This window comes from Staurois parvus, unplaced genomic scaffold (assembly GCF_062004578.1).
Source record: "Staurois parvus isolate SC_StPar_1 unplaced genomic scaffold, SC_StPar_1.0 ptg000355l, whole genome shotgun sequence".
In the NCBI taxonomy this organism is placed as follows: domain Eukaryota; kingdom Metazoa; phylum Chordata; class Amphibia; order Anura; family Ranidae; genus Staurois; species Staurois parvus.
This window is the reverse complement of record NW_028318151.1, coordinates 1,075,605-1,092,382: the sequence shown is the minus strand read 5'-3', so window position 1 is coordinate 1,092,382 and position 16,778 is coordinate 1,075,605. Positions and strand designations below refer to the sequence as shown.

The 16,778-nt window shown below is 40.4% G+C and overlaps 1 protein-coding gene across 2 annotated transcripts in view; it reads right to left on the bottom strand.

Moving 5' to 3' along the window:
• CUNH5orf63 (chromosome unknown C5orf63 homolog) overlaps positions 1–16,778 on the bottom strand; it is a 111,882-nt gene that overhangs the window by 50,538 nt on the left and 44,566 nt on the right. For both annotated transcript variants that reach the window (XM_089684766.1, XM_089684767.1), the window contains exon 3: positions 6,464–6,520. In XM_089684766.1, coding sequence (XP_089540892.1) covers positions 6,464–6,520 — 57 coding nt within the window. The remainder of the gene's footprint in view (positions 1–6,463; positions 6,521–16,778) is intronic.

Genomic DNA, 16,778 nt, shown 5'->3' with positions numbered 1-16,778 from the left:
ATTGAGTTTGGTATGTGGTTATAGTGGTGCACCAAAATTTATATACGGTATATGTTGGCTTATGCACTTATGAGAAAATCTAAAAGGTAGTAGCGTCTGTATATACGTTTTTGAGTGGTTTCATTTCACATAGCAGCTCAGTCAGATATTTACACGTAAAAATGACACTTGTTCATTTTTTCAAATTGATAAAAAAAACTGGTAATTGTACTATCCAACCATGCAGACAATCCACATTTGAAATCCTTTAGCAAGTTGTCTACTGGTATTGACATTTGATCACCTACACTGGTTCCAGTTTGCAGTGTATACAAAGTTACAGCATGATAACTTGCCCCTTTCTTGTTAGCATTGTTAGGGGCCCACAGACATAAGATTACCATTGTACAATGCCACTACTAATTGTGGATATACTGTCAAATAGTAGTACTGTTTCCAAGTACCCCAAGACACATCCTGTCAATCATTCTCGGGAATAGCTGAATGGCCAGACTGACTTTGCTAAATTCATCACTATTGTTTCTCTAAGATCAGGCTAAAGCCAGAGGTGTCTTTATACTCCATGACAGATGCATGAACATGCACACTTTGATGGTAAAGACTTGTTCATTCACTGATTGCTTTAACAAATACCAACATTCAGTGGTCGCATCAGGGTTTATTTACTAAAGCTGGAGAGTGCAAAATCAGGCTGACTTCTGCATAGAAACCAATCAGCTTCTAACCTCAGCTTGTTCAATTAAGCTTTGGCAATAAAACCTGGAAGCTGATTGGTTTCTATGCAGAAATGAGTCTGATTTTGCGCTCTCTAGCTTTAGTAAATAAGCCCGTGTCTGGGCATCAAACCGTCTCCAATCTTATGTCTACAACCAGCATTAGGGCCCTTAGTGTAGGTTACAGTTACAGCTCATGCAAATGAGAAATATCTAATGATACTGACAAAAAGTAACTAAACTTTCCAAGACAGTACATTGGCCGCACAGTTCGCAATTATTTGTTTATTAAATCTTAATTAAATCTGTGCTCTCTCTAGGAAATCCAAGGAGCATCTATTTGTGTGACAACACTTAAGCGAAAGATATTAAACATATGGCAGAGGCTCTTCAGCACCAATTCCACATTGATTCCTTCCATCCCTGACACCAGTGCTACATCTTCATCCATATAACGTAAAAGACGTCTGAATGCAAATTAAATAGTTGAGAAATGTGGCAGCTCTTTGTGTCAGGAAACTATCAACCTAAATTCCTCAATTCCAGCAATCATCACCATTAATTCACTGTGACTTTTGATTTCCATTAAAATATCAAATTACTCTCAGTCTCTGCTCGGAAAACAAAATATACTGGGACTTGAGCACAGAAATCTGAGCCATCACACACTGTGAAATATGTGTTTCAATAAGAAGACAAAATATGATTAGAGCAGAGAAGAATATGTGGAATTCGATCCATGCAGGCAATTTATTTGACAAATATAATGTATTAGTCCCACTGAGATTTTGGGTTTTTTAATATTTACATTTTATTAATATATAGCATCCAATAAAAATGTCATATTTAATCACTGTTTTCCCATATTAAAACAATCTACATTAGGATGAGATGTAAAATATATATATATAAATATATATATTTTTATATTATCACAATGTCATTTTGATTTCTGCCCATTGCTACACTACCTGTGTGATACTGCATACAATATTGTTCAGGATTTCTACTATAACTAATATACCTACAATGAGAAAACTAAAATCTTGTAAAAGTTAATTTTTAATGGAAAACAAGTAATAATAATGGAGATGTCAAAGCAAAAAAATAAATAAAAGAAATCACTCAGACTATGCTTTTAGCCACTGGCTTAAAATATGCATTCTAGATTGGTTTAGCTTTAGCTTTTATTAGTAGCCAGAATTTTACTTAGCTGATTATACCAACAATCTGATTTCCTCTGCCCCCCCCCCCCCCCCCAAAAAAACCAAATCTTCACATTTCTAATCTTTTCTCCAATGGTCTAGAGCCGGGGTCTCCAAACTTTCTAAGCAAAGGGCAAGTTTACAGTCCTTTAGACTGTATGAGGGCTGGACTGTAGCCAGTGTGAGTAGAAAATGCCCTAGACTTGGTGGTAAGCTGGGGTAAAAAAAATTATATAATGCTGGGCTCAAAATTTATTGGAACAGTTAGCTTTGCTCGGGCAGTGAAATAAACGTGGTTGTAAACTCTTACATATACCAACTAATGTGAGTATCCTCAGGCGATGTACAGAGATCCTCCTACATAGGTTATACCTGTTTATCAGCAGCCCTCTCTCCTCTACAGCCATTTAAAGTACACAATTTACAGAGCATTTCTGGTCATCCCCAGGCAGTGGGCAGGGATCTGATGTCACACACTGCACAGCATTGAGCTGAAAGGACACATCCACCTCTACACAGTTTTATAGGAAAACATGTAGAGCTGAGCCTGTCAATCACCTGATGTGTATTGAGGGTGGGGAGGCAAAGCAACCACCCAGGATTGCCTTGTGTCAGCATAAAATGTCAGAAGTGACTTGTGCAGATAGCAGATTTATGAGATAATAGAGGTTCTTTGGATCAAGGCAAGTAAACACTATAGAAGGGTATACTTTATTTTTCATTTCAGAGGTTTGTAACCACTTTAACACTGCCCATAGATTAGTCAAAATTTGGCTGGTTCAAAAGGGAATAGTTGAATTTCAATCCATCTCTGGCTGTACCTGCTTGACAGAAGTCAATCTAATGATGCCACACTAAGTACAGCATATTTCTGCAAATAGTGGGGGTATGCAGTATGCTTTCACAAATTAGAAGAGAAACAGGGAACAAAAAGACTACTATCTATACCTACCAATATCAGCCAATCTGTTAGGTCACCATCTTCTATTTTTAACATACACAATTATGAATAAAAAAATAAATGAATAAAAAAAATACTTGCCCCCTTTCTAAGGCTTGAAAGCTACTATGTGTAACAGCGTATACCCAGAGACTGACGCAGGCCTCCATTTTGTTGAGAATCTCCATTTTCTCCCCTCATACTTTTCCCCCTCCCTCTCTGAGAGGCACAGAGACATTTGGACAGTGTGTGTGTGCTGGTTGTGTGTCACTGTCAGGCCAGCACTGCAGGGAACCCCAGAGCTATAAAACATTTCTGAGCTAGGTGCCTGGCTGTCTGGCCGAGGTGCACTATGTAACACCTCGTATAAGATAAGGCAAGCTTTTCCAGGAGTTCAAAGAACATTCCCAGGAAACACGATCAGATAACCACTTTTCAAAATCCATTTTTCCCCTATGTCTCATATCTTGGAATATGAGAGACTGGCTGCATAATAATCTACCCGCAGGTGGATTGTCACTTGTGCAGATGGAAAGCTATGGGCCAAAATATGAGTTATGGGAGATTTTGGCTCTAGTTGAGGTATCCGCCCAGACCTCCACGCCCAAAACGGGGTATTGGTCCTTGACTTCAGAGACACCCCCTGCTGGGGAACTACAAAAATGGGCTGTCAGGCCTAAGAGAAAAGTTGAAGACGTCTCCCTTTTTAACATCAGTACCACCTGGGGAGACCCGTGCACTTTCGCTCTGAAACTTGGATCTGCTAACCGAGGACATTGGCAAGTACCTTAACCCTTTCACCTTTCTCTGATATCTCTTTGCTGTGCTGTTGGTCTCTGTATATTTATATATATATCTTAGTTACATCTTTTTCTGTAAATATTTGTATTGCACCTGTTTGACCTTTTAGTAATAAATCTCTCCTTCTGAAAGTGTTGAACTGTTTCTATAGCTCTTTATTGCAATTTACAAATTCCTGCCTCTAAAGAGAACACTACTGTGTTTGTTTAACCCTCTATATAACCGGCCTGCGGTGACCATTTTATACAGACGATTATCTCAACCATTATAGTATTATAGCTGATATCGCCGAGTTTCCTCTTTCTCTGTACAAAAAGGAGGTGGTGGCAGTGTGAAGGGTTAATTGCGTAATTAACATGACCCAGTAACAATCGCTCAGGCTGCCAGTACATCGATTGTGCTCCAATTAGCTGGAAAATCGTTTTGCAGGGTGCAGCTGGGTGTGGCATTGTTATGCACGTGACATCGTGGTTTTAGATTGGCTAGTCCTTTGGTCACGAGTTTGGCGAGAAGGGCTGGGGTCTGACACCGCGTTCGTCACATATTGGTGACGGCAATCGTGGGATCGTCGCATATTGGTGGCAGCGACCTCGCGTTTATGACACTATGCACTTATGGGCGATTTTAAACCTGAATTGGGTTGTTTTTAACAGAAGGCTGACCTACCTAAGGGATGGTACATATGGATTATATAGTTAACTGTTTAATCCAGGCCTTGAAATTTACACTCGCCTCCTCACATTGGCGAATGGAAGTAAGGTGGGGGCGAGTGTGTCCCACAGATCCATCTTGCTGAGCAGACTCGGAACTCAAGGCTGACTCCGTCACTCACACTGGGGGCTGTCAGACTGCTCAATAGTTGAGCAAAGTGAAAGCAAAGGAAGGAGTGCGTGCTGTGCTCTCTGCCTCCCTCTAAAGTGCAGAACCCGGCTCTGTGAGTGAAGGTAATGAAGTACTGCACTGCAACTTTTTATAGGGCTGTGTGTGTGCGAGTATCTGTGTGTGTGTGCGAGTATCTGTGTGTGTGTGTATGTACGTGTCTGTGTATCTGTGTGTGTATGAACATGTGTCTGTGTGTGAGGGGCCGCCGAGCGGCACCACTAGCACTCCACTGGTCAGGCGTGCCCAGAGCGCGGAGTCTAAGCCCCAGGGTACTTGTTCACCAGGGCCCCTGATGGTGGGGATGGACTTGTAGTACCCCGAGACCAGGTCGCCTCTACTGAGCACACCTGTCAGTGGTAGTGGTGTTCGCCAGGGGCTCCAACCAGGGAGAGCCAGATGTGAGGAGGTCGGGTGACCCCGATGGGATGGATGGATGGATGGCTGAGCAAGTGCGTAGTCAGACAGGCCGAGTCGGTATTGTAGAGGACGGTAAGGTACAAGGGAGCAGGCAGAGAATCGTCGGGTCACACGCCAGGTCAGCAGCAGGAGGTCAGATCTAATAAGGGGCATCCAGGGAGAGAGGTCAGGCAAGCAAGGGTCTGGGCAGGAGAAATCAGCAAGGTCAAAGGCAATCCGGGTCAATAACTTACTAGGCACAGGTACAGGAACACAGGAAGCAGGTAAGACCAGAAGGCAACGAAATGACAGCTCAGGGACCTTTAAATATCCCGCCCTGCGCTGCCATTGGTGCCCAGCGGGCGGCCGCGGCTTCTACTGCGCATGCGCGAACTCGAACGCCGCGGCCGGCCCGGACCTAGTGCCCGTGTACTGGGTGGAGCAGTGCGCCTGCGCCGAGCCCATCGCGGCGGGGATCGAGGAGATCCCTGACACTGTGTGTGTGTACGTGTATCTGTGTGTGTATGTACATGTGTCTGTGTGTATGTGTTCTGTTTGTGCGAGTATCTGTGTGCACGTGTGTATGTACATGTGTCTGTGTGTATGTACATGTGCGTGTGCACATGTTTGTGTACATGTGTCTGTATGTGTGTGTTTAAGCATACATGTATGAGTAGTTTGGTCAGGTTCAGGATGATGTGTGGTAGAGGATGGGGCATTTGAGGTATTGCTGGGTTGGATAGAAGGTAATTATGGATTATGGTTGTATTTGGTGCATGGTCTCAGTACGATGTAGTGCTTAGGGGGACATTGGAGGCCCTGATGTAATATGGGAGTACTTTGGGGACCCTGATATAATGTGGTGGGATTCTGGGGACCCTGATGTAATGTGGGTTTAACAGTGTAATTTTATGAGATAATTTACGAGGGCATGTTTAGGGGCAGAATTAGGAGCGGGCCCGGGTAGGGGTTGGGTGGGGCAACTGTTGGTGAACAACTCTTAAGTCCTGGCTAGTAGCTCAGGGCTTGAAATTTTGAGCCTTGGTTTAATCACGGTTTAGAAAAAAAAAGTAAAGGAGGCAGGAAATGGCTACTCTATATGGTCCCACCATGGACAAACTGAAGAGATTACTAAAGTTACAAAAATTCTCTTATGACAGAATAAAATTTTGGAAGCAACATAACATATTGTATTTTCGGACTAAACCTGTACTGATTAAACGAAAATCGTACAATCTGGTATCGTACAAGAAAAAGTTTTGTGCTTGTCCCTTCAAATAATTTCAGATGAAAGCTGTGTAATAACGATCAGATTATTGTACGATCGCATTAAAAGTGGTATTTTTGTTGCCTAAATAAAACCTTGGAGAAAAAAAAAATCTGTAGATCGTCATTTTCAGACCTAGCAAATAGGAATGTAGGAGACTGCATTATTTTTTCACGTCTTTTTGATATAATTCTAGCGTTTGTTATTGTTTCCAATTATAACATTAAGATGCAAATGTGGTACACTACTCATACATTACCTTGTCCATATAGGGTGTAAGTGCTTCCTTCGCTTCATCACAAAGAGGACAGGGATCCTATAAGTGATGGACAAAAAAAGGCCTGGTTAACCTATGCTATGACACCAGGTAAATCGCATAAATGGGGGGAGAGAGTAAAAAAGTTCAAAGCTGTTCAAACTCTTCAAAGTTCTTCACTCCACAAAATACAAATCTGGCAAGCATTTACATGTTCCATCTACATATAAACAAATTCCAGCACACAATAGTCCAGACTCATGATGCAATGGGTTGCCTTGCTCTTCGAATCTTCTCCTGGTGGAGAAGGATTATTATACTGCCCAATTATACTATGGGCGTAAGAAGCCAATGTGATGCCTACACAAGAGGTGGGTCCATGGTGCCCTCCACAAACCGAATGTCTTCAGTCTACCAAGTTTATTGACAATGGGCATCATTTAACCCAGAAGACTGAGATATTGTGGCAAAAAGGCATTAATGTAGAGGACAGTACTAGAGAGGAGAAGGGTATTGCAAAATACAATGTTCATTTTAAACAGTTTTGTAGGAAATGTATTAACAGTTTGGATTTTACCCTAAACAATGCACAATTTGATTCCAAATGCTGTAAAAAAGAGCAGATGTAAACAAACTACTGTATAAATCTTACACATAGCTGTAAGAAGCTCATAACTGGATAGTCAGAAAGCAGATCTCTAAATTCTGCTACTCATAACCCACAAGTTTACCCCTTTAAAGCACCAGAACCATGCTTATTTGGTAGAACAGCAAAGAGTGCTTTTAAATCACATGGTCCCATGTGCGATAATGAACAGTTAGTTGTATTCAGTGACAGTTTCTATAGTAATATAAGCAGATGTCATTGACACATTAGTGATTGGGTCATTTTTGGAGAATACATTCTTAATGCAAAATTATTGTTCACTTTACTGTTTTGGATATTGTTAGGTTATGTTTGGGAATTAAAATAAACTTGTCACAACAGAAACAGCAACTGCCACTACTGATGTCTCTTACTGAAAAAGCTATCTGCTTGGTTGTCAGGCTGACCCTCTGATGTCAATACTCTAAATCAAGGACCTAGAACAAGCAGATTTCTAAGATTTTTCTGATCTGCATACTACTTCTGGGCCAATGAAAGGATAGGTAGGAGTTGGTGGGCAAGTTTCACCACAAGTGCTGAAAAATTTCCATTTGGAAAGACCAACATTTTAATAATGTTTCTCTTTTAGAGTGAATTTAAGAGGTATTATTATAGTTTAGGGCTTAAGCTAAGGGTCTAGGTTGACAGGGGTTAGGGTCAGATACAGTTGTGACCAAAATTATTCAACCCCCAATGCTGTAAAGGGGTTTAGGGACTATAGTGTACATTTGGAATTGTATTCAGAATCAAATCCTACAAGGACGTTGTAACTACCCAAATGCAACTAAAATGACATCAATTGTTTATGTAATACAGTAGTAAATGGTTCTTATGTGGTTTCTTCATTGCCACAATTATTCAACCCCTTAAAGACTACCACTCTGAAGAACAGAGGTTCATACAGGTGCTTTCCATCAGGTATTGAAAACACCTGTGGATGTCACCGAGCAGCAATCAAGCATAATAAGCACCAATTAGGCAGCTTTAAAATGACTGTGATACTCAGCTCCTTCTAGACATTTACTGGTGTGGTTACAAACATGGTGAAGGCAAGAGAATGGTCCAGGAAGACAAGAGAAGAGGTGATTTCTCTTCACAGGAAGGGCAATGGCTATAAGAAGATTGCAAAGATGTTAAACATACCAAGAGACACCTTAGGAAGCATCATTCGCAAATTCAAGGCAAAGGGCACTGTTGAAACGCTACCTGGTCGTGGCAGAAAGAAGATGCTGACTTCGACTGCTGTGCGCTACCTGAAGCGTAGAGTGGAGAGAAGTCCCCGTGTGACTGCTGAGGAACTGAGAAAAGATTTGTCAGATGTGGGTACAGAAGTTTCAGCCCAGACAATAAGACGCACACTGCGTAATGAAGGCCTCCGTGCCAGAACTCCCAGGCGTACCCCCTTGCTGTCTCCAAAGAATAAGAAGAGTCGACTGCAGTATGCCAAAAGCCATGTGGACAAACCACAAAAGTTGTGGGATAGTGTTCTGTGGACTGATGAAACAAAATTAGAACTGTTTGGGCCCATGGATCAACGCTATGTTTGGAGGAGGAAGAACAAGGCCTATGATGAAAAGAACACCTTGCCTACTGTGAAGCATGGTGGAGGGTCAATCATGCTTTGGGGCTGTTTTGCTTCTGCAGGTACAGGGAAGCTTCAGCGTGTGCAAGGTACCATGAATTCTCTTCAGTACCAGGAGATATTGGATGGAAACGTGATGCAGTCCGTCACACACCTGAGGCTTGGGAGACGTTGGACCTTTCAACAGGACAATGATCCCAAGCATACCTCCAAGTCCACTAGAGCATGGTTGCAGAGGAAAGGCTGGAACATTTTGGAGTGGCCATCGCAGTCACCAGACTTAAATCCGATTGAGAACCTCTGGTGGGACTTAAAGAAAGCAGTTGCAGTGCGCAAGCCTAAGAATGTGACTGAACTGGAGGCCTTTGCCCATGAAGAATGGGCGAAGATACCCGTAGATCGCTGCAAGACACTTGTGTCAAGCTATGCTTCACGTTTAAAAGCTGTTATAACTGTAAAAGGATGCTGTACTAAGTACTAAGATTGAATGTCACTTGGGGGTTGAATAAAACTGATAATGCTGTGAGCACAGAAAAGACATTTGTGGTTATTTCATTATAACTGTTATGTTATATTTGTCTGACCTACAAGTGCCTCTTTAATGTAAATGTAAGCAAGATGACTGAATGATCAAAAGCAATGTCAAACTGGCCAAAACACTCAATTTCAGTGGGGGTTGAATAATTTTGGTCACAACTGTACATTTTAATGTTTAAGTTGAAGTCAAAACAAGTAGGTGAATGTTTAAAATGTACAAACCACCCCAACCTATAATTGGCCTTTGCAGCAAGGAGCACATGGAAGGGTGAAAAACAACAACAAAAAAATTTCCAGCTCACTTATTAGCCAGCCTGCAACAAACCGAGGTACCCTGTCTAACAGATCATGTTAAAACAAGGGGTTTCGTTTGCACACATTTGCAAATATATGTGTAAGCTGCAGAGGCCATGTCACAGCACCCCAGTGTACTGCAGCCTTAACTCTATAAATGTTGAGAGGGCACACACTGGATGCCTTCTTTGCCATTGCTGAATGTCCAGTGCATCCTTTAAGGAACGGTAGGCTCCCTCCAGGCATACTTGCCCTCAGTCTATCCATTATTATATATGTGCTCGAACGATGGAGACTCTCAAAAGTTATAGAGTTAGGTCTGCAGTACACTAGGCTGCCGTGGCGTGGCCTCTGCAGCTGACACATATATTTGCAAATGTGTGCAAACTAAACCCCCTGTTGTATTGTGAACGGTTAGGATAACTTGGTTTGTTGTAGGTTGGCTGGTAAGTGAGCTGTGAATTTTTGTTTGTTTTGTGACAATCATTTAAAATGTACCCATTATTCACAGAAATTTCAACAAAATATACAAAAGATACACTAGAAGAAACATATACATGTTGACAAATTTGTGGGTGACCAGCAAAATGTGTTAACAGCATGCAGCTAATGAATGACCTTATGACAACCTGTTAGAGGTCCAAGGGAGGCCTTTATAAGACTAATTTGGTGGGGGTGGGTGGCAAAAATAGACCTTTTTGAAAACGACCTAAAACACCATTATGGAAGTGAAGAGAATGCCATGCCAAAGCATCAGATGTGCTACAGAAACAAATATAGAGCATTGAATAAATGTAATGTGCACCAAAATCACTCTCCAGATTCGAAAAGCCATGAATGTGTTTGTTTTTTTACTCTTTGAGTATTTCATATTAATTTATGTTATGCACCAGTTCAAACATTCATGTGTCCACTCGCCAACCTAACAACCAAAAAGAAAAAAAAATTCTAAATAAACAGGAGCTGTCTTGCTTTCCAAAGAAGAGATGGGCTGCTTGATAACAGAAAGTTGATGGTATTCTAAGGCTGTTTATCATTCTGAGATTGAGTGTTTTAGAATAGAAATTATTTATAGATGTATAAAAAGGTTGTCAGCATTGCAAACTCCATTTTTCATCTGATACTCTGTTGTCATGCTCTGCCAATTTAGCTCTGCTTATTTAAATTTCAATCTCAGGCAGCAGAAAAATGGATTTATTTTCCTCTGATTACAGCCCATTACAGTTATAAGTCAAGAGGAGATTAGAATGCATTCAGATGCAGAGCCAATCTTTTCGTCTTGTGTATATATGACAAGAGTATAAAGAGGAAAAAAAATAAATAAAAGGGGAGAAATTATACAAGGGTTTTTGCTTCAGTGAATGATATAAAGAGCATAATCTGATTTACTACTGGCAGCGTACATTTATACAAAGCTGTCATCACAGCTACAGTCCTTTGCCAACAAAAGGTGCATATTGCTAGAGTTCATTGTTGTACAAGTAGCCATTATGCTACTATTTACAGAAAATAGTATGTTTTTTTTTTATACTGAAGAAGCATGACACCTTTCAGATTGATACAAGTTATATTTAAAAGTACAGTGCCATGAATAGTGATATTCCAGGGCCTGTGCCAACCAGTAATCCGCTTTCAACAGGCTAAGGTGAGCAAATTGACTTCTAACTTGTTGCCATTGGTAACTATTTAAAGGTATGATGTCATTTTAGTGTTAAACGTAAAGTCACTGTCACAGTTTTCTTTGAGTGATTTTATATATTTAATATATTTTCTTTATTGCAGTCAGGACTGAAAAATAAAAATTTTAACACTTTTTTTTAAAGTATATATAAAATATTACACACACACTATATTGCCAAAAGTATTGAGACACCTGCCTTTACACACACATGAACTTTAATGGCATCCCAGTATTAGTCCGTAGGGTTCAATATTGAGTTGGCCCACCCTTTGCAGCTATAACAGCTTCAACTCTTCTGGGAAGGCTGTCCACAAGGTTTAGGAGTGTGTCTATGGGAATGTTTGACCATTCTTCCAGAAGTGCATTTGTGAGGCCAGGCACTGATGTCGGCCAAGAAGGCCTGGCTTGCAGTCTCTGCTCTAATTCATCCCAAACGTGTTCTATCGGGTTAAGGTCAGGACTCTGTGTAGGCCAGTCAAGTTCCTCAACCCCAAACTCGCGCATCTATGTCTTTATGGACTTTGCTTTATGCACTGATGTGCAGTCATGTCGGAAAAGGAAGTGGCCATCCCCAAACTGTTCCCACAAAGGTGGGAGCATGAAATTGTCCAGAATGTGTTAGTATGCGAATGCCTTAAGAGTTCTCTTCACTGGAGCTTAAAGGGGCCAAGCCCAACCCCTGAAAAACAACCCACACCATAGTTCCCCCTCCACCAAACTTTACACTTGAACAATGCAGTACAGAAAGTACCATTGTCCTGGCAACCGCCAAACCCAGACATGTCCATTGGATTGCCAGACCTAGAAGCGCGATTTGTCACTTCAGAGAACAGGTCTCTGCAGCTCCAGAGTCCAGTGGCAGCGTGCTCTACACCACTGCATCTGACGCTTTGCATTGCATTTAGTGATGTAAGGCTTGGATGCAGCTGCTTGGCCATGGAAACCTATTCCATGAAGCTTTCTACGCCCTGTTGCTGTGCTAATCTGAAGGGCACACAAAGTTTGGAGGTCTTTGGCTATTGACTCTGCAGATAGTTGGCAACTTCTGCGCACTGTGCGCTTCATCATGTGCTGACCCCGCTCTGTCATTTTACGTGGCCGAGTTGCTGTTGTTCCCAGTTGCTTCCACTTTGTTATAATACCACTAACAGTTGACTGTGGAATATTTAGTAGCAAGGAAATTTCATGGATGGATTATTGCATAGGTGGCAAGCTATCACGGTACCACATTTGAATTCACTGAGCTCCTGAGAGAGACCCATTCTTTCACAAATGTTTGTAGAAGCAGTCTGCATGTCTAGGTGCTTGATTTTATACATCTATGGCCATGGAGGTGATTGGAACACCTGAATCCAATGATTTGGAAAGGTGTCCCAATACTTTTGGAAATATAGTGTATTTTCATATGCAGACAGCAGCAAGGGCTCTCATGTCTGTTTCAGCTCCTGTGTGTGTGCCTATACACACACACACATACAAACACACTATATATACACATGCAGCATCATTATAGAAACTTACACATTTAAAAATGTAATGTACAGTGCCTTGAAAAAGTATTCATACCCCTTGACAATTTCTACATTGTGTCATGTTACAACCAAACAATTGAAATGTATTTTGTTGGGATTTTATGTAATCGACCAACACAAAGTGGCACATAATTGTGAAGTGGAAGGAAAATTATAAATGGCTTTCCACATTTTTCACATAACCCTGGCCTGTTTATTAACCATATTTCTGCCTGTTGCCTGGACCAATGCTTTGCCTGTTTGCTGACCCATCTGCACATCTGACTGACTACATTCTTCTGAGACACAAGTCCCAGTCGTCCGTTATGGACAGCTGCACCCCACATGAACTCTTTTGTTCTTTCTTCTTTTGCCTTTGTAGGCTAAGGTTGCTTGGCTTATAGGAACGGGGACTACTACAGGTGACGCTACAATAAGCTATATTCCCTAACCACTCAGTTAAGAGCTGACCATTACAGTACATTGGTTTTGATACGATGAACTTGTTTGTGTGATGCACAAGATACAATGTCCATTGTATAATCAGTCCAAAAAGTGAAAAAGTCCCACATGTGTGGTATCACCACTTAGGAGGAGTAGCAGAATGTGTTTTGAGGTGTAGTTCTATAACCCCAGTTCCACAAACGTTGGGGGGATGTGCTAAATCTACATACAAACAGAATGCAATTATTTGCAAATCTCATAAACCCATATTTTATTCATAATAGAAAATATATTATATGTTTAAACTGAGAAAATATACCATTTTGAGAAAAAAATAAGGTAGTTATGAAACTGATGGCAACAGCACGTCTCAGAAAAGTTGGGACAGGACAACAAAAAGCTGGGAAAGCAAGTGGTAATAAGAAGCAAGAGCTGGAAGAACATTTTGCAACTACTTTGGTAAAGTTTCAACAGGTCAGTAACATGACTGGGTATAAAAAGAGCATCTTAGAGAGTCAAGAGTGTCTCAGAAGTAAAGATGAGCAGAGGTTCACCAATCTGTAAAATGCTGCTTCTAAAAATTGTCAAGCAATTTCAGAATAATGTTCCTCAATGTAAAACTGGAAAGACTTAGAAAATGTATATGATCATCTACAGCACATAACATAATAAAAAGATTCCAAGAATCTGGAGAAATCTCCGTGTACAAGGCCGAAACGCAACATTAAATACCCGTGATATTCAGGCCCTCAGATGGCACTGCATTAAAAACAGGCATGATTCAGTGATGGGCATCACTTCATGGGCTCAGGGATACTTCCAAAAATCAATGTCTGTGAACATAATATTTGTGCTATGCAAGTTAAAGCTCTATCATGCAAAGAATATCTCCAAACCTGATCCAGAAAATCCGCCGACTTCTCTGGGGTAAAGCTCATTTAAAATGGTATGCTGCAAAGTAGAAAACTGTTCTGTGGTCAAACGAATTGAAATGTGACATTCTTTTTGTAGCCATGCATCCTCTAGTCTAAAGAAGAGAGAGACCTTTCAGATTTTCAGCGCTCAGTTGAAAAGCCTGCATCTTTGATGGTATAGGGGTGCATTAGTGCATATGGAATATGCAGCTTGCACATTTAGAAAAGAGCCCCATCAATACTGAAAGATACTGTATATCCAGGTTTTAAAGCAGCATATGCTCCCATCCATACATCTTTTTCAGGGAAGACCTTGCATATTTCAGCATGACCGTGCTAAACTACATACTGTATCTATGACAACATCATTGCATCGTAGTAGAAGAGTCCAGGTGCTTAACTGGCCTGCCTGCAGTCCAGACCTTTCATCAACTTAAAATATTTGGAGAATCTTGAAACAAAAAATACAACAAAAAGAGACTGCTGAGCAGTTAGAATCCTATATTAGGCAAGAATGGGACTTTCTTCTCCCAAAACTCCAGCAACTGGTCTCCTTAGTTTCCAGACGTTTAGAGAGTGTTGTTAAAAGGAGAAAGGATACTAGACCATGGTAAATATAACCTTGTCCCAACTTTTTGAGAAGAGTTGCTGCTATCAATTTCAAAATGATCTTTTTTTTATTAAAAAGGTACATTTCCTCAGTTTAAACATTTGATATGTTTTCCATTGTGAATAAAAAATATGGGCTGATGAGAATTGCAAATCAATCAGTTTTTATGCAGATTTTACACAGCGACCCAATTTTTTGTAATTGTGGTTTTCTGTATGTGAGGAAAAATCCTATTAAACTGACAATTTTGTGTAAAAAAAAAAAAAATTCATTTTCATTTTAATTACACATTTTCCAAAATCTTGTGTCAAAAAAATGAAGTCTTCAAAAGATTCACTATGGCTCTTGAAAATACATTTGGGTCTCTGCTTTCCAAAATGTTGTCATTTTGTGGGAGTTTACACTGTCCTGGTGCTCCAGGGCCTCCAAAAATGTGATAGGTAGTCAGGAAATTAGGTGTGAAATTTGTACTCTTGGAACACCTGATGGTGTTCTTTGGATTTTGGACCCCTCTGTGTAGCTAGGCTTTCAAAAAGCTATGCTTGGAAGGAGTAGCAGAATGTGTTTTGGGGTTTAATTTTAAGTATGCCTATGATGTGTGTTAGACAGATCTTATTAGTTGACAACTTTGTGTAAAAAAAAAAAAAATAATACACTTTCATTTTGTTTATGCATTTTCCAGAAACCTTTGAAATTTTCAAAAGGCTCACTAAGTTACACTTTCAGAAAATACCCTGGAGTGTTTGTTGTCCAAAAATGGGTTAATTTTGTGGGTGTTTCCGCTGTCCTGGAGCTCCAGGGCATCCAAAAATGTGATAGGTAGTCAGAAAATTAGATGTGTAATTTATGCCTAAATTATACTCCTTGAAAGCCCAAAGGTGTATTTTGGGCCCCTCTATGTATCTTTGAAAAGGTCTCATACTTGTGGTATCCCTTTACTCTGGATGCATAGTAGAATGTGTTTTAGGGTGCAATTGTAAGTATGCCTATGCTGTGTGTGAAAAATAACTTGTTAAACTGACTTTGTGAAAAACAAAATACTTATTTTTTTTATTTTCAAAAAAAGTGTGACAGAAAACTCACCATGCCTCTTATACCTTGGGCCATCTACTTTCCAAAAGGGGGTCATTCATACAAATTTTAATATTACACATATACAGATAACCCGAGTAAATTCAAAATGCAGTTTTTAAATGATGATTTCATTTATTTAGAGAAAAAAACTGTCAAAACCTGGCTGGCCCTATGTGAAAAAGTAATTGCACCCTAAACCTAATAACTGTTTGTGCCACCCTTGGCGGCAACAACTGCAGTCAACCATCTGCAATAACTGGCAATGGATCTTTCACATCGCTGTGGAGGAATTTTGGCCCACTCTTTTTTGCAGAATTGTTTTAATTCAACCACATTGGATGGTTTTGAATGGCCTGTTTAAGGTCATGCCACAGCATCTCAATCTGATTTAACCCTAAAAGTAAAACAAATCTAAATGCCTACACACAATTTTGCAACTTTGTGTTAGTAAAACCGTACAAATCATCAAGTACTATGTATCCAGGTGGATTATACCTTGTTTTTTGATATCACCTGATTTTTAATTTGTTATCAAGGGAAAACTGGCCCAAAATAGTAAAAGAAAACATTTTTTTAATTTGGCTGTACATTTCTTGCTACTACCATAATCTACCACCAAAGAACAACTCCAAATAAATTATCCTGCTCCTGACAATAGCAGTGATACTACATACTGGAGTTGGACAAAAAATATATAAACACTACACGATTTGCAGGTGTGAAAGTGACAACATGGTTTGCGTTGAAAGCGGAAATTATGTAACATTCTTTTGCTTACGCTGTGTGATGAGACACCTAGCTAACAGGTGGGAAGCCTTACTTTCATCATTCACTGCACTGTTAGTAATACGGAATCATGTCAGAGCTTACTGAGTTTCGATTGTTGATGCCTGCTTAGCTGGTGCCTCTGTGACTGAAGTTGCCAATTTATTTGCATATCGTGATGCACAGTATCAAAGGTTATGACGGTTTCCAGGAAAATGTCGTTTGATAAGGGCAGTCGACATGGTCAACTGACTGAAAGA